Source organism: Pollicipes pollicipes, unplaced genomic scaffold, assembly GCF_011947565.3.
Source record: "Pollicipes pollicipes isolate AB1234 unplaced genomic scaffold, Ppol_2.1 Scaffold_3087;HRSCAF=3621_pilon_pilon_pilon, whole genome shotgun sequence".
Lineage (NCBI taxonomy): Eukaryota > Metazoa > Arthropoda > Thecostraca > Pollicipedomorpha > Pollicipedidae > Pollicipes > Pollicipes pollicipes.
This window is the reverse complement of record NW_023596225.1, coordinates 13,185,004-13,208,867: the sequence shown is the minus strand read 5'-3', so window position 1 is coordinate 13,208,867 and position 23,864 is coordinate 13,185,004. Positions and strand designations below refer to the sequence as shown.

At 46.0% G+C, this 23,864-nt stretch overlaps 1 protein-coding gene across 3 annotated transcripts in view; it reads right to left on the bottom strand.

Moving 5' to 3' along the window:
- The window catches only part of Ir25a (ionotropic receptor 25a), a 62,165-nt gene extending 38,545 nt beyond the window's left edge, over positions 1 to 23,620 (bottom strand). For 2 of the 3 annotated variants that reach the window (XR_005093170.1, XM_037212378.1), the window contains exons 1-5: positions 22,956 to 23,620; positions 19,204 to 19,347; positions 18,616 to 18,775; positions 17,935 to 18,077; positions 14,018 to 14,250 (exon numbers count right to left, since the gene is read on the bottom strand). Coding sequence is in view for 2 of the 3 variants with exons in the window: in XM_037212378.1 (XP_037068273.1) it covers positions 14,018 to 14,250; positions 17,935 to 18,077; positions 18,616 to 18,775; positions 19,204 to 19,347; positions 22,956 to 23,031 (756 nt within the window). In the remaining variant the exon portion in view is untranslated. The remainder of the gene's footprint in view (positions 1 to 14,017; positions 14,251 to 17,934; positions 18,078 to 18,615; positions 18,776 to 19,203; positions 19,348 to 22,955) is intronic. The other variant, XM_037212377.1, reaches the window with a different exon arrangement.
- Positions 23,621 to 23,864: the final 244 nt, after the last annotated feature.

Below are 23,864 nucleotides of genomic sequence, written 5' to 3'. Positions count from 1 at the left end.
GGCTTATAAGCTTTAGGTCTCGTGTTAGTCAATCTAGCCCGGTTCATGCTAACACCCCAGTCTGTCAAATGTTGCGTCCCACTCAGTATGCTTTCTTTGACTTACAATCCCACTTTTTGACCTGTTTGAAATCATGGTTCATCCCGGCAGGTGCAGCAATGGCCAGGAATATTTAAGTTCACGGGCGATGCAGAGGCAAGCTAACGCACCACGCACAAAGTGTCATACTTCTTTTTACACAAATCGGAAAGCTGTAGCTTCCAGTGATCTCGCGAAACTCTAAGGAGAAATAGAGTTCGCTTAGAGACTAGAGAGAGTAGTATTTTGCCAAAAAAAGCCACACAGTTAGAGCAGTGAGGATATTGTCCATCGCTGGTATGGGGGATTGGAGGCCGTGCTATCTCCTGACCTAAAATATTACACCTATGTTTAATGCAAGCAATTATTTTTGAATTGCATAAGTCAAACACAAATTTTGCAAGAACTCTCTTGTAGCATCTCCCTTTTTGCCCACTTTCTGTTCTTTCCGTTACGATTCGCTATCAAATTTTGGCTTCGTCAAATAGCAAGTAAGGAAGCGATACACCAAAGTAAGTATGGGCGAACAGGAAAAAAGTATACTGTTGCGTTATTAGTTCCCTGTTCATTCACACCAAGGCTAAAGCTTTGCAGATAAACTACAACGAAACACTACCGAGTGTCCGAAAATAAAGGTGCTATTAAGCCAGGTGTGAAGATGTTATGAATACACAACTGCGGCACAAATGTAACAAACAAACTACTCCCGCAAGCACAGCACCTTAGCGTAAATTTCACCTAAATTACAACTAAAAAAAACTAACATATTTCACTAGATCCATACCGGGAAGACGATTTGTGTGTGATGAGTTATTTTTCATATCACAATAATTGCCCGGCTTCTATTTAAAATCAGTGAGAAGCAAACTTTCAATAGCTGAGGTTTTAAATATTGCATCAGCTGCCATCGATCTGAGTTTTCAGGTTTTTTTTAGCGTTTCTTCCGGCAGCGGCCTTGTAGCGCTAACCAATCACTCGGTTTTTTTTGGTGACTCTGGGACACCCGTTAGAGAGCTCATTCGGCGTGCACGGCCTGGCATCGACCTAAAGCCTCATCAAATAGACTAGAGGCCACACGCCGGCCCGGTCTCTGAGGTCACCATCCGCCTGGCGAGTCACCAATGCGCCGGCGCTGGTTAAATATTCATCACGCCCTAACAAGGCTGTGTAATGGGTGTGACGGTCGCGCGGCGTGCCGACAATCGATAGTCATCACCGGCGCCGGCCAGTGGCCGTCGATACAGCGGCCGGGCCAGCGGTGCCGGCGGCTGCGCCCGCTGTTTTACTGCCTGGCGAGCCCGGTCGATGCGGCACCCACGCGATCTGCAGGGCCGCCTGCCCTTCGCACAATTGCTCGCCGGTCGCCAACGGGTGCTTTGGGCTGGATTACGGGCCCGGGCCAACTGAACTTGGCTCGCGCTGATGATATTGGTTATTGATTGGCGCTGTGCGGAGGGAAAATTGCTGTCCTGGCAGCTGTATTGCAACAACAGAGGACGCCACTGAATCAATAGCGTAGCCGATTGTCCACCAAGGGAGCGAGTCGGTACCGCTGTGGCGCCAGTACCTGACTCGTGGGCGTGCGCTGGGGCGTGACATTGCAACAACGCAGACAATGTTCTGTGTTGTCTGTTCCGTTGTGTCATCATGACGAGGAAGCCTTTGGTGTGGTTTCTACATTGAACCATGATTTTTGGCAAACGATGAACAAACGAGGTATCTGCAAAAGCATGTACCTCGGCGCTGACCAAAATCGCGAAAACATCACAATAACAGCTTAAACAGCCTACGCCACTTACCAGGGCCATTTTTGTAAGTTAAACACAGGTGCCAGGTTAAATAGAATATAACAGAATATGCAATGTTACGTTATCAATAGGCATGCGGAGATCCACCAGAAATATCTCAGAGCTTCTTATAATTGTCTTCAGCACGTCTGCAATGGACTTTTTGGCAGACATATTGATCTTGCCACAAGTCCTATGTCCACGCATAGCCTAATTTGATCGACTGACACTCACGGTGTCCATAGCAAATAGTGCGATTGGCCGCGTTGGTAATGCAGTAGATTTCAAGTAATGCTGAAGGCGATTGGAAAACAAAGGCGCGTATCCAGCGAAATGATTGGAGAATGCATCAAAATTTTTGGGAGGGTGGTCCAGGTATGTACATAAATGCGCCAAGTGGAACTTTTGGTAAAAAGCTCAGCACAAAAGGGCGAAGTGTTTGATGTCCAGAGATATGTCCATTTTTAGGACAAACTTTCCTGACATGTAGTGCCCAAAAGGAAGCAAGAAAATCCAGCTTTTGAGGCAAGATTCGGGATGGCCCATACATCTCGCTATATCTTTGCCACGCTTTGACAATGAAAAAACTCATACCAGAGACCTGCAGCCGTTCAAAGTCATCTTGCCTTCATACATATATATATATATATATATATATATATATATATATATATATATATATACATATACATAAATTCAGGTGTCCATATTTGAAAACGTCATTGAAAAATCGTGCGTGCTGTAAAGTGAGCAAAGGACGTTAATTTCGTGTGTATTTTTGTGAGTGTGTATATCCATGTGTAGTTGCATGCCGTCTTGATTCATGCAAGTAATGCGTTCTTTGGTTGGGCGTTTTTTGGAAAATGTAGATGTCTAAACCACATCATATTAATATGTCATGGCAATGTTGTGTTTATGATGTAAGGGATGGTCCGTCACACTTACTTCTTCGGTGGTATGAATAAAGGAAATTCTTGAAATAATTCCTCTTTTTGGTATTATCGTAGGCTGATTGGCTGAAAGGAAGGAAATGCATTTTTATCCCCCTCAAAGGTTATAGTAGGTAAATATGTACTTGAACATAAAACCCAGCAGCCTGCACATTCGAGATCTGGCTTCCTTTTCTGGTTATAAGTCATACTTAAATTCGCCCTGAAAGAAGTTGTGATCCATCCCTAAGTTTTTTTGGAATACCTCTCTCGCATGTTTTGCAATCGTACCCAGGTTCTTGGCAGCCTATGAGGCATTCAATGCTCCTGCTGACATCCGAAGCGTTCTGTTTTTTTTCTGTGTTTTGTGGTAATAATGATTTTTGATGAGCACTTCACGGCGATCTACGGCCGGGCGGCGGCAGGTGGCAACCGAGGATGCCGCGGAACGCGCGGCGGGCCGACACTGCTACATTAAAGGAGTCATATATATGCATGTCCCTAAAATATGTCAAGGTATATACCATTGTACTAAGAATTAACATGCGCCCGGGTGGCCGGTTGGGTACCCTTCGCTCGGGTGGCGGGGTCGATTTCACCCCCCCCCCCGAGATCTCGGGAAATAAGAGAGCTAGAGACACAAAATTCACAGAATATGTTGACCTGTACGAGAACTCTCTTAGGTCAAAGTTCCGGGTTCCTAGGTCATGACCTTCGCGTTTAATAAGGTCAAACAAGGTCAAATTCCAGATTGGTCTCCAAAGGGTCTCTAGAATCTAAGCAGCTGTTCTTAGAGAGATGTCGTGTACGCTCAGTTAATGACAGTGACCTTGTTTGAACTTTTAACACGCCCTCGGGTGGGGGTGGGGGTCAAATTGACCCCAAGGTTTTTTCCAGAATGGTTTCCGAACGGCGCAGAGGAGCCGCGCCAAATTTTGCATAGCTGTCAAAAATTGAATAGCGGATCGCTTGACGACAAAAATTTAGATGTACCTTGTGAGGTCGCTGACCTATGGCAGGTCAAATTCAGGCCATGGTTTCAGCGAAGGCAATTTCTAGGGAATCGTCCAGTCTGATACAATAATGGGGTGTTTGGCGAAGCCATACATCTCTGAGATGCTTTCTGAGGCACTACAAATACTAAATGAGCAAATTAAGTTGACCTAAGGTCAGATATGAAGGTCAGATGTTTGTGACCAAGGTAACAACCAACCTGATTGATTAATCTAGGGCTTGCCGTATGGGGTCGCTTATTCAATGCAAAACTCCAAGCAGTCTTGTATGATTTTGGTCACCGTGACCTTCAAAAGGTCAAAAAAGGTCACTGACCTTAAATGGGCTTGTGAACTTTTGCTTAGAAACAGTTTCCTAGGTTCTGAGGACACTTTGGTGACCAACCTAGAATTTGACGTTGTTTGACCTTATTTGACCTGAAGGTTATGATCTAGGAAGCTCACACTTTCAAATAAGTGAGTTCACGGACGGGTTAAGACACGCTGCAAATTTGGTATCTCTGGCTTTCTTAGTTCCCGAGATCTCAGTCGGGTCAAATTGAGCCCCCACCCGAGCGAAGGGTATCTAGCCGGCCACCCGGGCGCGTGTCAAAGATAATGATGACTAAAATGATATATGACTATTTTGAGTTTTGCATTCGGATAAGCAACAAAGATTGCGCTAGGTAGCATGCTCCTAAAAACAAAATGTTGACCTGGGTCATTTTAGGTCAGTGACCTATTCTGATCTACAAGAAGTCCATGGAAGGTGTACAATGCGGTTCCTGCTATCAAGATATTCGAAATGAGCACCAGAAACCAGCCAATACAGTAAGCCCGAGAGTAATAAAACAGGTTGGTTTTGACCTTGGTGTGACCTTCTTGCCTGACCCTAGGTCAATGCTATTTAATTATTCAGTTGGTGTGTTGCCTAAGAAAGTATCTCAGAGATGTCTGGCTTCGACCGACACTCCATTGTTCGATCGAATTGAACGATTCCCTAGAACGTGCCTTCGCTGAAGCCATGGACTGACTTCAACCTGCCATAGGTCAGCAACCTTGCAAGGTACATCTAATTTTTTTACGTCAGACGATCCGCTATTTCATCTTCTACAGCTATGCAAAATTTGGCGCGGCGTAGTGGCGCCGTTCGGAAGCCATTCCGGCAAAGCCTTCGAGGGGCGGGGGGCAATTTGACCCCTCCCCACCCGAGCGCGTGTTAAACATGAATCATACCTGTTTAAATTTCATGTCCCCACTGGGTGTGGTCCCGTAGGTATGATGCTATGTTGAAAGTTTCGATTTTCTGAAAAGTTCTACCTTTGACCTGTCCACAATTAGGTCGATTATTAAGTTAACAACATGTAAGCTAGTACGAATCGCGAGACCTCGATGAAGCATCTCATTGGTGTCTTTTACGAACCTCTAGCTTCGTCAGTTTAGAAATACCAAAGGGTGGGATCGCCTACCCCTCCCCTCTATCAGGCTGCGTTGCGAAAAACAGGGAATCAGGGCGACGATTCAGGAAACAGATCAGCTCATTTGGGTTTTGTTGGAGACAGACGTAAGCTGTTTGATTTTTGTGCACGGAGCAAAACTTAATTTCACGCCACCGGAAACCCCTGCTGCAATGGAAGGACTTGTGTCAATGGTGACCTAGTTTCCTTGCCCTGGCTGTATCGACCCCTTGTGGTCCGCTTGTGCTCGGGCTATGCCAGTGCGCGTCAGCTGGACAACGGAAGAAGCTCTCTTACCCGTGCTGTCGTTATTTTACTTTTATTCTGCGAGTAGTGAGCTGAATACATCATGTGAACATAGTTTAGTGCACACACTAGATGTAGTGTGTGTTAGTATGTATGTGTAAATCCCTTGTTTAAAGTCTCATTGATGCCTGGAAACTCTTCTATCGTAATAAATGCGGCCTGAGGTAGGGAGAGGACTAAAAGGAGATGGGTGCGCGAAACTTTGGGAACTGTTTTTAAAAACTACTCCCATAGCCATGCCAAACCCAGCAGTGGTACGGTGTTTTACCTTTTTCCGTGGGTACCCCAAAACAGAGCTCTATTTGTGAGATGAGTTTAGAGCTATTTGGTGCATTTTGTGCGTGTTCAAATGAATTCTAGTGTCGATGAACGGGTTTCACTCTCATCCCGCGAATTTCAACACTGTGGTTAGCGACAAAAGTACGATATTACTTAGGTATATACAGGCCCGTAATGTTGTTGGCAATTGGCCATTTGTTCGTCAATCTACGTCCAGCGTACGGTCGAATTTGTGAAATATTTCATAATCAAGACGATGGTAGTGCTATAACATAGCCTAAGAGGCACTCGAGTGTTTTGTACATTTCATTTTGCAAAAATCCATTGTCAAAATCCATCCTTACAAATCCATCGTCGCTCGACATTGCAGCCTGCTTATCATCAAAGCTCGTTAATGGATCAAAGGTACCCTCAAAACACCTTCCTCTTCCTGAAATGCGGATACGCTGCCACCGTGGGCTATTTGTGAATCCACACACTCATATTTCCTCGGCGGTGGTTGTCACAGCCACTGTGCTTATTTTGGGTTTAAGGGTGGTTTTATGTTGGCTTTTGCCCACAGTTGGCCTTCCATATCCATAAGGGTAAAAATGCCGAGCGCTCAGGTTCGGTGAAAGTGGTGTCCCACATTCGAGTACCGACAACACCCACCTTGCCTCTAGCGTTTGTTTTAAGCAACCCTTAGACTCCTGGTGCATCCTCTGGGGTGGTGCGCCCGCATAAACCATTGTCTCTCGATTCCGGAAGTCTCAAAGATTGGTCGTGTTCCCTAACGTTAACTTTCCTCTCCTTTCAGGAACAGGTCAGACTTCACACAGTATGATAATGCATGTGACTCGCCCTTCGTGGCCCTAGTGCCCATATCAATGCCCTACAGACAGGAGGCTTCCGTGGTTTGCGCCAAAAATATGACGTCAATTTTGCCTAGAACTAGGCGAACCCACAAATGAAAGCCAGTGTATAGTTTTGGATAGATAGGATGACTAACATCACGTATCCCCCAGCTTTACTGGCCGCCAATCCCTCTCCGGCCGATTTTTTCAGTTTCCAGCCGACCCTCCATTGCGGCCGGACAAAGACACACGCACGCTCTGGGTGCGCCACCTAAGGGACCACGCAACCGATACAAAAATGACACGTGCCAAATATACTCATTCATGTCTTAGAGCAAAGAGCAAGACAGGATTCCAAAAAGGGGTTTATAACATCAAATAGTCTCGAGCGACAAAAATGTTGTTTCCTTTGCCATTCGTTTACAACCTGACACTACGATCTTAACACGCGCTCGGGTGAAGGGATCAAATTGACCCCCCCCCCGCAAAGGTTTTTCCGGAATGGTTTCCGAACGGCGAGGCGTAGCCACGCCAAATTTTGCATTGCTGTAGACAGTTGAATAGCCGATCATTTGATGAAACAAATTGGATGTACCTTGTAAGGTTACTGACCTAAAGCAGGTCAAAGACAGGCCATGGTTCCAGCGAAGTCAAATTCTAGGGAATCGTTTGATCTGATGCAACAAGTGAGTGGTAGACAAAGTCATGCATCTCTGCAATAATTTCTTGGACAACACTGCAATTGAATGAGCAAATTGCATTGACCTGAGGTCAGGTATGAAGGTCAGACCAAGGTCAAAATCGACCTGTTTTATTACTCTAGGGCTTGCTGTATGGGATGCTTTCTGGTGCTCATTTCGAATTTGTTGATAGCAGGAACCGCACTCTACATCTTCCTTGGACTTCTTAGAGGTCAGAATAGGTCATTGACCTGAAATGACCCGGGTCAACATTTAGTTTTTAGGAACATACTCTCTAGCGTAATCTTTGTCGCTTGGTCAAATGCAAAACTCAGAGCAGCCTTGTATGATTTTTGTCACCTTGACCTTCAAAATGTCAAACAAGGTCACGAACCTTGAATGAGTATGTGACCTTTTGCTTAGAAACGGTTATCCAGGTTCTGGGGCACTTTGGAAACCAACCTGGAACTTGACCTTGTGTGATTTTTTTTGACCCAAAGATCATGACCTAGGAATCTCAAACTTTGACCTAAGTGATTTCACGTACAGCTCAACATACCCTGTGAGTTTTATGTTTCTAGCTCTCTTAGTTCGTAAGATCTCAGGAGGGTCAAATTGACCCCCACCCGAGCGAAGGAAATCAAGCCTGGCCACCCGGGCGCGCGTAAACCTGCGATCATTTAAGTGGTGATATCTTTCGTTATCGCTTGCTGGATCTGTGGCAGTATCATCCTAAGATCTATGCCTTGTTGGATCATTACAGCACAAATGGAGAACTCTTCGAAAAATACCGATACCATATAAACGAGGCGAATATCCCCATTTTTCTAGGCATTCGGTTCAGGAACGATGCTTCGTTTTTTAGTAATCTCGTAATCTGATCTTTCAGTAATTAATGAGCGGTCGTTGTCGATGCAGCTAACATCCTAGAGCTGTGAAAGCCTGGAGGGAATTTTAGTTTACGGTGCTAATCGCTTCCTCTTTGTTAATTCAAGCCTCAAATTGTGCTACGTATGTGCCTCATAATTGAAATCTAAACATTTTTCACTGCAGAAAACCACAGACAATTATTTGACGCAGACGTTTTAGTTAAGGCAATCTATAACAAGGGAAAAAGTAGCACTTGGAGCTTTCCTAGGTGTACAGTAGGATTTATAACGTCCTATGAGTTTTGAGCGGCGTCCTACAATTGCCAACTTGAGGTGAAAAGTAATACCTTATGAGAATAAATTTTTGCACTCCTTTTCCACGTGTTATATGTGAATTTTTCACTCCTAACTGATATTGTCTAACCGCGCATAGCAAACCCATATGTCCCTTTCCGAAGTTTTACGATATCATCCAAAATCGAGCTAACTTGAAACCATTAAGCATAAACAAGGCTCCACAGAACCAGAATACCTATAACTAAATCCTGCCCATCTACATCTGAATCATGCCTATGTATGCATAGGACAAGGGCACCAGGTGCCTTCAAGCCCGAGAGCCGCGGCGACTCTAGCCGTTTGCATGCATTAAGCTTGGTTTATTCACAAAATGCATCACAATTTGCAATTGTGTTGCAATGCAACACATTCCAGCCGTTTGTTAACTGCAAGGTTTTCACGCATCCCAATTTTTTATTTTTATTTTTGGTCGCACCACGCAAGCGCCACACTAGCAAAGCAAAGCCTGGTACAAACACCAGCAAAGCCTGTTAGATAATTTTATTTCACGTATTTCTTTTACTCATAGAAACTTGACCACTTAATTGCACCACTACCGAAATTTAGGAGTGAAAATTGAAGAAATGTTTTTAAAATGAAATCTAAAAGCTGAATATCACCATTTGAGCGCTTATTTTTACAGAACGTTAGTAAAATAAACTGATTACAAGATGTTGCCAAAAACTATTAGCTTTTATATTTATGTATTTTCTTTCGTTGTTCTTGTTCTCGTACGAGTGTGACACAATTTCATTTTCCTTGCTGCCTGATTACCCTTAAAGATGCCATCTATGACGCAAAATGTTGAGCAATTTCTATGCAAAATGTCTCAACAGCAAACTTACGCATACTTTATACCTAAATTGGATTAATGCGCCGGCCGCCCAAAACATGTTTGACATACACCCAAGAGTGAACAATTCACAGGAAATGGAGACAATTTGAACCACGGAACTTATTTTCAACATCTGTTTTTCCTCTTAACCCCCCCCCCCCCGCTAGTCATTTTTATTAATTGCTTGGCTCAATAATTATAAATATATAAGCCATTCTACGTTCACTACCTCATCATGGTACATTATCCTAGCGTATATGGCTTTGGGACAGACCTGGCGCAGCTAATGCAGAAGTGTTTGGTGGCGAAATTCTGTTTTGTCATGCAGACCTCCTCTTGCTTATATCCTATGTTAATCTTGTTGGGTGGTTGGCATGGCTGACATTTATATTCTGTGGATCGGTTGGATGACCTTGTCTGTCAGCAAACCATGCGAATGATCCCCACCTTTTGTGTCGGGAGCGAAAAGAAGGATGCCCTTAAAAAGGCAGTAAGTTTCTCCCGTAGGGCGAATAAGTGCTGACCTTGACTACTTTCAGCACATGATTTGTAACCAGATTTAGTCATGTTCTGTATTAATCCGTCAAGTTTTGTTCGTGAGAGACATGATGACGCCACAAGACATGCAATTGTTCTATCGTGTCTCATACTTTTGATTATTTGCCTCGAATTTGTTGAAGCGGTCTCTTATGTCTGCTTCAACAAAATGTTGTCTATAGTTGCCATGGTTTTCTGACCGGTAAATGACTGTACCGTGGTTATGCGCTTTATTTTTTACCGAGGAATACCCTAAGCTGCATAGCAATTACAATATTAGGGGATATCAGATTTTAGGAAATGGTATGACCATCCCATTTAAAACGTGAAGCAAACATCCCAAACTTTAAGTTATGATATGTGAACAACAAAATGTAAACGGGTGCCTTTCCTGCAGCTACAAAGGCAAGCAGCAAAACCGGTTTTGTGGCCATCTCTAAGTTATGCTAAATTTGGAGAAGAGAGAATGCTTTGTGGAGCACTGCCCTCTATCGCCTTTGATGGAGGCTAACCAAGACGACCATAATAATTTGTTCAAAGTGATTTCAGGGGCTTTGATTTGATTTGATGATTTGTGTGTTGTCAGCTTTGTCTGGTGTCAACAAGCTGACACAAGCAAATTGAAACAAAATACAAGTTGAAATCAGCCATGTATAAGCTTCATCATGTTTCTTTATCACAACTGCTGATGACACAAGAAATGGATGAGGTGCGTTGAGATGATATTCAACGTATGGGCTTCTCAAAATTCGGTGAAGGTGGTTAATTGCATGACAAGTGGCAGTAAGAGTTTTGCAAGAATTTGTGATCTACAAATGCTGCTGTGATACAAATAGGTTAGACAAGGTGAGATAAGATGAGGCTTCTTTAGATTAGGCTTGGTTAGGCTACTTTCATGGAAATGAGCATTGGTATTTTTCAGAAACAATGACGTAATATTTGCATTTCCTTACCTCATCTTAACAGAAGCTGGAGGTATGCTTACTGTGTTTGATTGGGAGATTCGTTGATGTGCAATAGTTCAAGGCCTTTTATTTGAATGTTTTATGCCTGTTGATTTTTGATATTGCTTTTCCTGCTCAGTTCGTTTGCTTTGTTTTGTGTTAAAAAGTCCTGTGGATAGAAAGTACAAAAAAAACAGCATCGAAACATTAGCGTTCCATAGAGTTTTATGCTCGCCACACCATTATGAACTTACTATTCTTGGATGCATTCTTCTTCTCTGCATTGACCTAAAATGCTATAAATTTAAAAGCAGTTTTGTTATGTTCATGAGATTACATCTTCGTCAACTCAAAATGCTTGTCTCTGTTTGTTGGAACATATCTTGCTGACTTTAAGCTCCACCCTTTGTGAGCTGAATTCTTCACTCTTGCACGGTCTTTTTGCGATGAAATTTTACATTCCCACCCTAGTTCAAAAACGATTCTAGCCCACTGGTTTTGAACCACAGCCAATATGCAAGTCATGAGGGCCATGAGCACATCGTTCCCGCTCCTCAATCAAGTCCTAAAGCGTGTTTTGAGGGGATGCAGTTTAACCCGTGTACAGCTAGAACGAAGTACCCCTATTCCCATCCTTCCTCTCTCCAATTTTCTGCAATAATTTTCGATCTCTGCTAGTTAGATTCACTCAATGCTCGGTACCTGACAACTGTTGATTGGACGGATTGTAAAAAAATCTTTCGGAAGGTAGGCCAGGTCACTTAGGTATGACATCGCCACTGCTGGTTTGCAGCAGCGACTTTTGCCTCTACATGCATCAACCCTCGCCTTGCAGAAGTTGTTTTGTGCTAATTTCCACCGCTACGGAGGACTTAAGGTACGATTCTAGATAAGAACCTTTTAAGATCTCCAAAGCTAAACAAGCTAAATTCACCTAAAATACAGCATTAGAAAGCTCTTATCAAACTGAATGAAATAGGCATATATGATGAACTGTAAACCTGACCTTGGAAAGGTCAAACCGGGTGAAAATGGCTAGATTAGTACTTTATAGACGCCTCCTGTTCTCTCAAGGAACTAAGCAGGCCAAAAAAGTCCAAGAAGGCGTTGAATAGCATTTGTAAACTTTATCAAATTGGCATTAGTGTACTTGAACACATGTGGCCTGTGAAACATGCAATGCCATGTCAAGGAGGTAAAGGCGATTCTTGCATTGGCATGTCCGGCCATATCAACAATTAAACAAGTCCAACTGAAGGTGAGAGCATTCATGATGAAGACATGATAGAGAAAATGCTTCATCCAACATCTACATGATGAAGACATTCACAAATTTTAAGACATGTGCTCTAATGATTAAATTGCACGATATTCAAGCGGTCAAATTTCATCATTAAGTTCAAGGTCGGACCTAACTTAACCTCGAAAACCCTGAATTGAAAAAATTGCCATGTTGATTGCGTTGCGCTTTAGAGAAGTAAATAAAAAAACGAATGCAAACAAAAAGAGGAGTACAAACATTCTGTTCAGAGTGCAGTTCCTGTAAGTTTGCGCATCGGTCGCTTTTGAGACAAAATTAACCGGGATGATCTCAAGAAAGTGGCCAGAGATCCTGAACCGTTGGAATGAAGACCTTTGATTTTTTCTAGACGTTTGAAAAAAACCTAAGCTTGGATAGCCAAAATTTCAGTGTTTCTCTAAGCCTTACAATGCTTATTCCCGAAAAATTGTTATGGCACGCTTTGGATCCACCTTCCCCCTCGTAAAGTGAGAGTTAATTCGTAGTTCCCTTCGTTGCCCTGGGTGTGTTTCATGTAAATCATCGACTACTTTAACCTGACAGTTGGTGTCAGTCGTACTGAGCGAGATTACACCAGGTCTTGATCGAAGTCTGTTTGGGATCAACTCATAATCGTTGAACTAAAATGACATGCTTCGTTCATTTGTCAAAAATAAGAGACCTAGAACAAGACACACATTTTGTTCATCACTGTTCATCGTGCATCTTGTTCATCGTTCTCGTTGCAATGCACCCGTTACCTGCATCAGAATGGGCACATTTCATTCCACGAGCTCCATGTGCCACGTGAGATCGAAGAGCATAATGATCATTTCCGACCTTGAACTAACATGCCTTTGACGTGAACTTAGCTGCACCCATGATGTTCTTGGCACCATGGTATGATTGATATGATAGGCGTCATGGTAAGCCCAATATGACTGGTATCGTGGTATGATTGATCATGGTCAGTATTATGGTATGCCTCTGAAGTGCCAGTGTGTTTAACCCACTTTCCTTTGGCGCCCGTTACAAAGCCGCGCGACTAACATAACAGCTGCTGGAGTGCATTAAAATTAATTCAACACTTTCGCAATTTTTGATATATTGCGTGTGATATGCGAGCCCTAAGTTAAGTGTCAAGCATAAAACGAGATTGACCAGGTTTGCTCATCGCCGCATGAATTTGTCCAATCCGCCGATTAGATCCTGGAATATCAATAGTTTGTTTTTACCACTTCACTCCAAAGGAGGTTGCGGGAACCGAAACAATCCGGGTTGCCAATAAACTATCCGCTGGGTTTCTTACTATATGCCTATAAACTATAACTATTACTATAAACCTCGAACTCAAAATAAATGAAATCCAATGTGTCAAAAAAATTATATTTTGGTGAGCCTTAAGAATATTTTCAGTCGGAGTTAATAGCTATCCAAACGTCAACACAAATTTCAAAAACGATGTTTTAGCTTACACAGAGGGTACGTTTGCCGGAATATAGTATTTGCGGCATATAGTTGTGATGGAAGTTAGGAATGCACCATATGGTGTCAATTAAGATGCTTCAACTCAGAGAGGGTCTGAGGTCTTATTGAAGGATGTAGGTTAAGCTAGTGTCTCTAGATGGTCGTTAGATACCACTCAGCCCGTTTAAACGTTGTTATCGTGGTCACCACGGATTTTCATCCCAAAATCGTTCTCACGTGCGCTCACACAAAATCCGTGCGTCATCACGCCGCAGGGGGCGGCTGCTGCAAGCACCTTACTGATGACGAACCAGGCGTGCTTCCTGCAAGCACCTTTCTGATGACGAACCTGGCGTACTTCCTGCAAGCACCTTACTGATGACGAACCAGGCGTACTTCCTGCAAGCACCTTACTGATGACGAACCAGGCATACTTTCTGCCGTACAGCTTGTGCATGTTTCCGGCCTGGAGCACGAGCTTGACAGTATCGGGCCGGCCGATTACGAAGAAGTTGACCAGGTCTGCCTGCTTGAAGCGCGCCGTCTGCGCCAGCGCGGCGCTCTCGTTACCGGCAGGTAGGTGGCTGATGATGTGGCGGCATGGCACATTCTGCAGCAGCGACTTGTACTTGTAGTCCATTACTGCAGGACAGGCGGCAGCGGCGTCAGTGGGGCAGGCGGAGGGGAGGGGCGCGGATGCGTCCATCACTGCATGACAGACAGCAGTGTCCGAGAGAAAAGAGCGGATGCAGCTCATTATTGCAGGGTAGTCGGTCGGAGGCGCGTCGCCACCGGGAGCGCAGGCTGGTGGGTGATCACTGAACATGCCATGTTGTCCACTCTGTGATGCCTGGGAGTCTAGGACAGGTCTGATGTGCACCATGAGTAGCAGGGATGCGGCCAGATACCCACCCATGACCAGTAACAAAATGTCTTAACGATTTGATCTAAGGGAACTCTAGTCGTAGAATCTATATAACAAGTCTCAGTAAAACAGGACTCTATCGCGACTAAGACGAAGTCCCGTGGCTTTCTGAAGGCAGTCACCGCCCTGAACAAATGCGCGGGTCTTTTAAAGTGGTCACCTAAGGTGCGGTAGGAGGCTTTGTTACGACAGAATGTAGTTTGAAAAGGCCCTGTGCTGAAGACATTTGAGAAGATTGAAGGATATGGTGACGATGAGCGCTGATATTGTAAGGGTATCGTAGGACGTCGAAGTTGTTTGATTATGAACATTTAGTTATAGAGCGATGTTGGATCACCTGTGACTGAACAAAGAGACCGATAGCTCTGTATAATAGACATAAATTAATATCACCATTTTTGGAACTGCTAGGCAATATACACAAAGACAATGACAGATGTATTGTACTCAAATGCGATTACGAGAGTACTCGAGAAGATAATGCGCTGGGAGGTTCCTTCATCCAACTGTGTCATTTACGACGGGGCACACTATGCACTCCAAGACTGCAGCCTTCAACAAAACTCATTGTGGCATCGTGGCGCCGTCCCTGTGGGCGGCATCAGGTCTTGCATCGTGAGCACCCTAACCCAATCGTCGATCAGCGCTGTTCATCAGTTCTTGCATCATGAGTGCCCTAACCCAATCATTGATCAGCACTGTTCGTCAGCTCTTGCATCATGAGTACCCTAACCCAGTCATCGATCAGCGCTCTTCGTCAGTTCTTGCATCATGAGTACGCTGATGCAGCCATCGATCAGCGTTGTTGCAGTTTACATCCGGTACTGTCATGTCCGGCCGTCAGCTGACGAGACTGAAGAGTGGCTTGTGCATTCCCCATAGCGCCACGGCCCGGCGGCTCCGCGGAAATCAGTGAAGTTCTGCCCTTCATTGCGTTTTCGGTTAAACTCCAAATGCTAAGAAATCTAGTTCGTTGTTTCGGCTGCAGGTAGGCGAATATTTATTTGCCATGCACTGAGTCCTTTTGTCTGGAAAGACAGATTACAACACTGGGCTGCGGGAATAAAAAATGGGCTGAACGCCCAGGTTGTGTTTGTTGGAGTGGCTTCCTTGTTAACACTAAGAAAACTCAAGCTGTTTGCTCAGAGAACACAAACAAAAGCTCCATCGATTATCTACTGCAAGGCGAACTATGGTGACATCACGGCAACTATTCGCTGAGTATTCAGCTCGCATCACATATACTGGGACACGACATTGGTCATTATCATTCAAAGGCTGCACAGCCGAAATACGATCAACTTGACGTGTGCTCATTAATGCATAGCGGTTGACCTGATGTGTCAGCAATGTTGCAGGTGCTATCCAATCTACTGCTCGCATACATTACCTCCAGCAAGAGTATTGTTTGCAGGCGTATGTCTGGGCCCCACCATATTGCCCGACCACTTGAGGAAGTTGCTTTGTGCCACAGTCGAACTTGCCTTTCAGCAAACTATCTCGCATTCGTTATAGTGGTTTGTCCGATATAGTGTCCGAACATGAACCTACGGGTATGTGCATAAGCCATATGATATGCACCATCTTCAAAACACATAGCAGTTGTGATACCTTTGAATTGGTCGTGCACTGTGGCCAACCTTTAAGGCATCATATGAACTCTTTGAAGCTTCAAGTCGAACGCGAAGATAATATAGTTGAGATGCATTCCTAAGTTGTGAAAAGCAGAGGCACGCATATATTCACAAGCCATATATCCCATGGTATGTATGTTCATGGCAGTGTCCTGGATCGGGACACAGATTACCGGCCGCTATACAGCTTTGAAATGCAACTTATTTCTATTGTTTTGCTGAACAGGCTCCCGTATGTAATCTCCATTTCCTCCTGGCTACTTTCCGCTCCGCCCCCTCCCCCTCCCCAAACCCTACTCGTGCGCCTATGCCTATGCCTTATATTGATCAGAGGACAGAATGTAAGGATTCAAGGGACAAAACTGACACGGAACTATCATAAGTCCCAACGGAGGACGATGCCGTCGACATATTTAAATCATGTGCACAAATCACAATTTGTACTTGCACCTTGTGAAACGGTCGCTGCGTCATCACAATATCGCTAGGAAATCGCCATCCCTAGCACAATTTACAAATATTCCTTCACAAAAGTGCATCTACTGCATCGGCTCTCTCCGGCGGAAACATAGTGAAGTGTGCATTTGGGAAAGTCAGATGAGTGAACAATGACAATGACAATGCCGCTGCCTCCGCTTTGTGCATGTGTGATGTGTGTGATGTATGATGAATTTAGATGCTTTGCGCCTGAGATAGGGGTACGACGCAAACCACCTTACCACGATTATTGCATGGCTGTTGATTTCTTGGCAAGGTGACAAAGTATGGCATGGGAAAGGCCTGGCCCCGATCGAGGCAGGGTCCTTCAACTGTTTTGACCCAGAAGGTTCCATGCGCCGCTACCATCCGACAGCATGTCGCTTTATGGCGTTCATGGCAACGGTTGGGTCGATACATGAATGTCCGTATGGAACGAGTGACTGCGGCACCTGGGGGTCATGTTCCACAACGCTCGGCTAGCCGGCGATCGGGGTCAGCACGGACCGCCACCAGGCCGGTAACCGGGGTCAGTACGGACCAACGCCAGGCCGGTGATCGGGGTCAGCACGGACCAACACCAGGCCGGTGACCGGGGTCAGTACGGACCAACACCAGGCCGGTGATCGGGGTTAGCACGAATCAATACCAGGCCGGTGACTGGGTTCAGCACGAACTACGAGCCAACACCAGGCCGGTGATTGGGGTCAGCAGGGACCAATACCAGGCCGGTGACCGGGGTCCGTACGGACCAACACTAGGCCGGTGACCGGCGTCAGCACGGACTACGAGCCAACACCAGGCCGGTGATCAGGATCATAACGAACCAACAACAGGCCGGTGACCGGGGTCAGTACGGACCAACACCAGGCCGTTGATCAGGGTCAGCACAGACCAACACCAGACCGGTGACTGGGGTCAGCACGAACTACGAGCCAACACCAGGCCGGTGATCGGGGTCAGTACGGACTAACACCAGGCCGGTGATCGGGGTCAGCACGGACCAATACCAGGCCGGTGACCGGGGTCAGTACGGACAAACACCAGGTCGGTGACTGGGCTCAGTACGGACCGGCACACCCCTGACGGGTGCAAATCAAGCGGCATGGTAGCGATAAAAAATTAACAAGCTCGAAAGCGGCGGTGGTAAGTTGTTGATGTTATCCCACCATGTTAAACCACAGCGAGTAACGCAAAATGTTTAACCCAATAACAGCTTACAGCACAAACCGCCAACCATGAGTTATCTTTTAGAAACAATGTATGCTTAACAAGAGAGGCTTAACTGACCGAACGAGTCGTCAAAGATGATGCCGGCACTGGTGATGTTCTGGTCCATGACGATCTTGCGAATAACCTGGACGGCACTGTCTGCGGGCGGCAGGATCTGCACCAGGTACTTCTGCTCCTCCGTCGTCAGGTTTCGCCACTGCCTGCCAGCGTGTCGCAGTCGCGGCAGTTACCTCATGGGTCTCTGGTGTTTGAAATCCATTATTTAGCGACCTAAAGGGAACCCAAAGGGCTGTCGACCCCATTGCATTGAGATTAGCGGCAACGGCATGGCGCTCTCGTTTTAATGACAAGCTAGGAAGTAAAATCTGTAAAGGCAAAGCTGCATACAAGCAAGTAAAGATCCTTGCATGTCCATGGAAACAGGCCTTCCTCCATGGGAAAACGGAAATCACTTGGCATTGCGAAAAATAACGTTCTTAGAGAGGGAAGCATCGTTTTAATTTTTCTCATGAAGCCGGCGGGCCTCGCAGTGCCAAGTTTTGGAATACAACTGGGTCAGTTAATATCCCCCTTGTTTAGAGAATTCTTTCCTGCAAAGTTACCAGCAAACACTGTGAGCTATCAATTGTTGCTCAGAATGAAATCCACACGTTGGATGCAACGTGACATCATTTGCACAACTAGACACAACGGTGTACCATTTGCCCAAAATCCTGATAAGTTAGGCCTCAGACTGACCTGAGGTCACCAACGTCACCGTAGGAGCCGCTGACGGTGGGAATAGCCAGCGCCTTGGAGACAGACTTGGCTATCTCGGAGCTGGTGCCGCTCAGTGTGGTGTCAACAATTAGGTGAGGCCGCTTGCCGGCGTCTATAGCCGTTTTCACCTGGTCGCAAACTACAGAACAGAATGGTGTTGTCAGAGAACGGATGTGAACGGCCAGGTCACGTGGACCATAACAAGTGGAAAAACTGCAGATCTTAATCATGCGCTATTACACCTAAGTAAGGTTTTAACCTATTTTGATGAACGCGGCAATGGGTTGCCGTCAGCTTCAAAGCGTTTACCAGCTAGATCAAGTGCAAAAATTACCATAAAATACCAGGCCTGCGGCTTGAGATATTCATGCCCAGGATGTCAGTTCCTGAAAAGCCACATGCGTCCAAACTGGAGATTTTAAGCGTTGGTCTCATGGAACTAGCATAAAACTGATAGGACAGCATGAAATAGAGCAGCTCCCTTGGGCGGCTGTTCATTCCAAACATTTTTCTCTCTCGAATACACATCCGACGGCTTAAAAACCGAGCGTAGAACTTTTTACTTACTGTCCGTGGTTGCCAGGTATTCATCTTCCATGTTTTCAACCATGTACTTGTTCACACTTATGCCAATGTTCTGGTCAGCAATGTCACTTATTGCAGCATCGATAGCGCTTGGTGCCATGGTATTGTTTTTCTCATTGATAAACACTGCAAAAAACATGCCATTTTGGTGAATGCCAAACTCCTCGGCCGTGAGAGGTAATGGTTTCCACAAGTCACGAGCCTACACAAGACACTGTTTTACAGTTCTGCATCCATGTGGAGATCTGAATGCATGTAGAACATTGAAATCATGCCTAGGAAAATAAGGTACCAGCAAATGTAGTGCTAGCGAGAAGTAAATCCTTTACATTTTCGGCCATTAGCGTCCAAATTTCTGTTTGTGTTTAGCACATTGTCCATATGTCCTGTGACTACACGAAGTAAGATGTAAAAGCTAATGTCATGGATTTTTACAATGAGTTAATTAAAGTTTCGAACAGAACTGGAGGCAAAGAAAAGCTTAACAGATTTGGCTTAAAGAATGATCATGAGCTGGCATATCTTTGGCAAACCTTCTTCAGCTTAGAAAAAATCGAAGAGGAAGACGAGAAGGAAAAAAACCTAAAAAACTCAAAGCAGCTAAGTATCTCCGATACTAAGAACTTCCACCGCGAAGTATGTTTTTCCGCTAGTAGTAGCGAACGCAATAGTCTTGCGGCCCAACAAGAGCTGGAAGAATCTGATCCAACCCCTGATATTGATTTGCTCTTGCAGAGCTTGAACAAGAAGTATCTTGGAGGAAAGCTACCGCCCGTTTTGCTGCGATGGAGCAATCGTCTAACATACACAGCTGGATACACAAAATTTGACGGCAAAACGGCATGCATCGTGCTAAGCGCACCGCTGCTGTCCCTTCGCACTCGGAAGGACCTCATTGACACACTTCTTCACGAGATGATCCATGCGCTGCTCTTCTACAAGGGCAAGATGGACCACATCGACCACGGGCCGTCGTTCATCAGGTGGATGAAGAGGGTGAACGAGCGGGCGGGCACCAGAATCACGCCCTTCCACAACTACCATGAGGAGGTGGACTTCTTGCGCCAGCACTGGTGGCGCTGCGACGGTCCATGCACGCTGCAGGCGCCCTATTTTGGCCTAGTACGCCGTGCCCTGGACCGTGCACCCAGCGAACAGGACCGCTGGTGGGCACGGCACCAGCGCCAGTGCGGCGGCACCTTCAGCAAGATCAAGAGTCCGCCCAGGACTAGTGATTGCCGCAGGACTTGGACACGGCGCTTGCTCAAGAAGCGTGTGCCGCGGATCCGTTTCAAGAAGACGATGCAAGTGTACGCGATCCCTGCCAGGCAGCGGCGTCAGAGGCCAGGCGGACGAGGAAGGGGGAGAGGCGGACGGCAAAGGCACACTGGGTCACGCCGGTGAACCAGACAGCTGAACGGGCCTCTCGTCTCATCTGGGCAGGGTTATGTGAGCAGTGCTCTGCATTATTTGCAGTGTACGCTCACACCTGCCACCCGCGCATAACTTACGTTCAAGGCGCAGACTAGCCCACTCAAGCAGCCTCATCGCTCTGATTGATCCATGGTAAAATATTATAAATTACACTCACCATTACGTGGATATGTAAAAAGCCTATCAAATGCGGGTTTTCTATGTTCACTGCATCATAAATGATTGGAAATATTTACGATCAGACCCACATGCACGCAACTCAGCTATGTTCTATTTCGTGCCAAGCTGGTAAGTCCAAACCTAGCTGGGAACTGAAATGTTTTTGATGCGGTAATGATGAATATACTTTGCACGTTTCTACGCAAATTGAGCGCCATTTCTCTTAAAGAGCCGCTGGCAGGGATCGATGAAATAGTATGTTACACTGCAGGCTGAACCTTGCTAGCATATGAAAATCGATCGGATTTTCTGTCCCGCAGTTCCTAGCTATGAAAACGTCATTGAGCATTCTACGAAATGCAGTTTTTCAGCTTACCGTAACCATGCACACTGTACCTCGGCAGGGCTCAAGGCCTGTGCGAATTTCCTTGCTCTCAACTGTGTCCCTCGACTTTTCAGCCAGCAGCACACACACACACACACTCACACACACACACACACAGACACACACACACACACACACACACACACACACACACACACACACACACACACACACACACACACACACACACACACACACACACACACACACACACACACACACACACACACGCACGCACGCACACACGCACGCAAGCACACACACACACACACACACACACACACACACACACACACACAAGAAGATCTACATACATATGCATGTATATAAGCACTTGCAGCAATATTTGTAAATGATACGAAAAGATCTAAGTGTTCCATAAATTCAAGCACCTTTGGATCTTGTTTGTTTCATCACAAGCCGTTCGGTTTGGTAGTTGTTCGGTTTTTCAAATGCATACATGTACGCGTGAGCCCCTTACGCTCACGACAGAAGGGGAAGTGAAAAGTAAAGTTATCTCCCTAGCATTCAATGTGATTTGTGTATCTTACACCTTTTTAAAGCTGAGCGCGCCATATGCAGCAGTGACTAAAACTGATAAATTAATGTGTACTCTCGCAAGCATCTAGCTCATGGTCCTATCGCATGGTCGCATCGTTTCATGGTCGCATCTAGGCAGAGCTCAGAATGTGATTACTTTTGGTCGTAGATTGGTGACTGGCACTTGCCACTGTAATCAGCTGATCTCATTTCACAGGCGCTCGAGACGCTGTCCCCGGGTGGTGCGGCATGGCTTACCTTTTAACCAAACGCGGCGAAGCGGATATGTATGCACAGAGCACTGCCTTCGAGCGGGTCTCCTTCTGCTCTACGTGTCATATTCATAGCACGCGAAGAGAGAGGCATTCTTTCAGAGGGACACTCTCAACGTCACTAGGATACTGCTCTCTAGAAAAGGGTGCCTTGCTTTCCTGTCGGGTCGCACCAGTTCTTTTGTACGATCGGGCGCCTGTTTCTGACTAAAACGCGTCTATTTCTGACACGCCGTCTTTCACTATTACGGGGGCGTCGTTTGTTGCGTGTTGCGAGACGTTCTTTCGCCGGGATTAGAGGGCACTGCCCCTCACCCCGATCCCTGCATGGAATGTAGGCAAGGAGGGCGCTGTTCTATCCCGACAATCTGGGCATTGTATCAGAAAATAACACTTGGCGCAGTAAGTAAGCGAATAATTGACCTGTAAAACGGTACATTGACCGGTAATAAACCACCGCCGGTAACCATCACAATCTTGAATAAGCCCTCCAGCACGACAAAAGGTCAGGACTAGTATTTACATGCAAAAATGCCATCAGTTCTCAGAGCTAGGTAACCAAAGCACATGGAGACAAATACCACCATAATACATCATGTAGAATGACGTCTGTATCAAAAGGTATGTGTACAAGAAAGTTCTGTTTTTTCGGCATTCTGTGTTCATATGGTGGTAAAAGCTTAGCTTCAGTGTACCAGGAGGTGCGGTATGACGAACGGAAAGGGGTTAAAACAGAAGTGGCGGACATTTCAATGATGATTTGCCACTTTCTCATTATCAGTTCTCCTGGTACGTGACGGGTGCTACAAATACCGGTACCGGTACCAGCACATGCGTCAAATTTGTTAAGGCTCGCAAGGGGAATGCAAGTGCCCGGGGACTTTATGTGCATATGCCCTTAAATGGCGTCGCTATTCCAGACAGCGTAGACGGTCCCCACTTACGCAGGTTAACAGTAGCTGGGTGGGCACTGCGCGCTAGAGCCGTCAGCACCGTCGTCACGCGTACCCAGAGCGCCATTCTGGAAAGTAAGGTCGATTCCGTGTCAGAACACTAGCGGAATCTGCGAAAGCGCCCAACTGAACCGCCACAGTACCTTTCCAAACTACACGCGACCGGGGTATCGCCAGAAGCCGATGCGTACTGGAGCATCAACCCAGTCGCTGCTGGAGGCTACCCTCGGGACATTTTTGGCGCTACGGCCTTCGAGCTCCTAAGACAGCGATCTGTGTCCGATTCGGGACACCAACGCGTTGAGTACTTACATTACGTGGCGGGCCTGGCCGGGCGGGACCTCTCCTCGCGGTGAGCGGGGCCACGCCGGAGTGACGTGCCTTCTGCCGGCCAACCGATCGGGGGCGTGTCCTGCAGGCGACGACCAATCGCCGGACGCACGCGCTACTCAAAGGCCCGCCCAATCCAGCCACTGATAGCCCGTTCAACTGATGTTATTAGCTGATCGAGCACACCATGTAACTTTCACTGTTCAATGTGGTCGTCCAAAACACCCGCTCTGCTTTCAGCAGTTGACAATTGCTTGTTTTTTAGTTTTCAGAAAGCTATGCACGCCCACTCACGACGGTGTATGCGCGCATGTCTATATTTTCATTACAACAACTGTTTATGCAAATTTGCTGTGTAAATAAACTGAAATTGAAAATTGAACGCCTGTCATGTTTTTACAGACTCCAGCTGTGAGAGCAGCGCTCGAACGAGATGGCACTTGGCGATATTGTTCACTTGGCAAGCGCTGAAAAGTTGTGGTCCCCACAACTGCCAGGAAGAGAGCAACGCTGGGTTGGCGTCTTCGCAGTTTAGTAGTTATTATCCTACTGCAGTGCATGGGTTTAAAG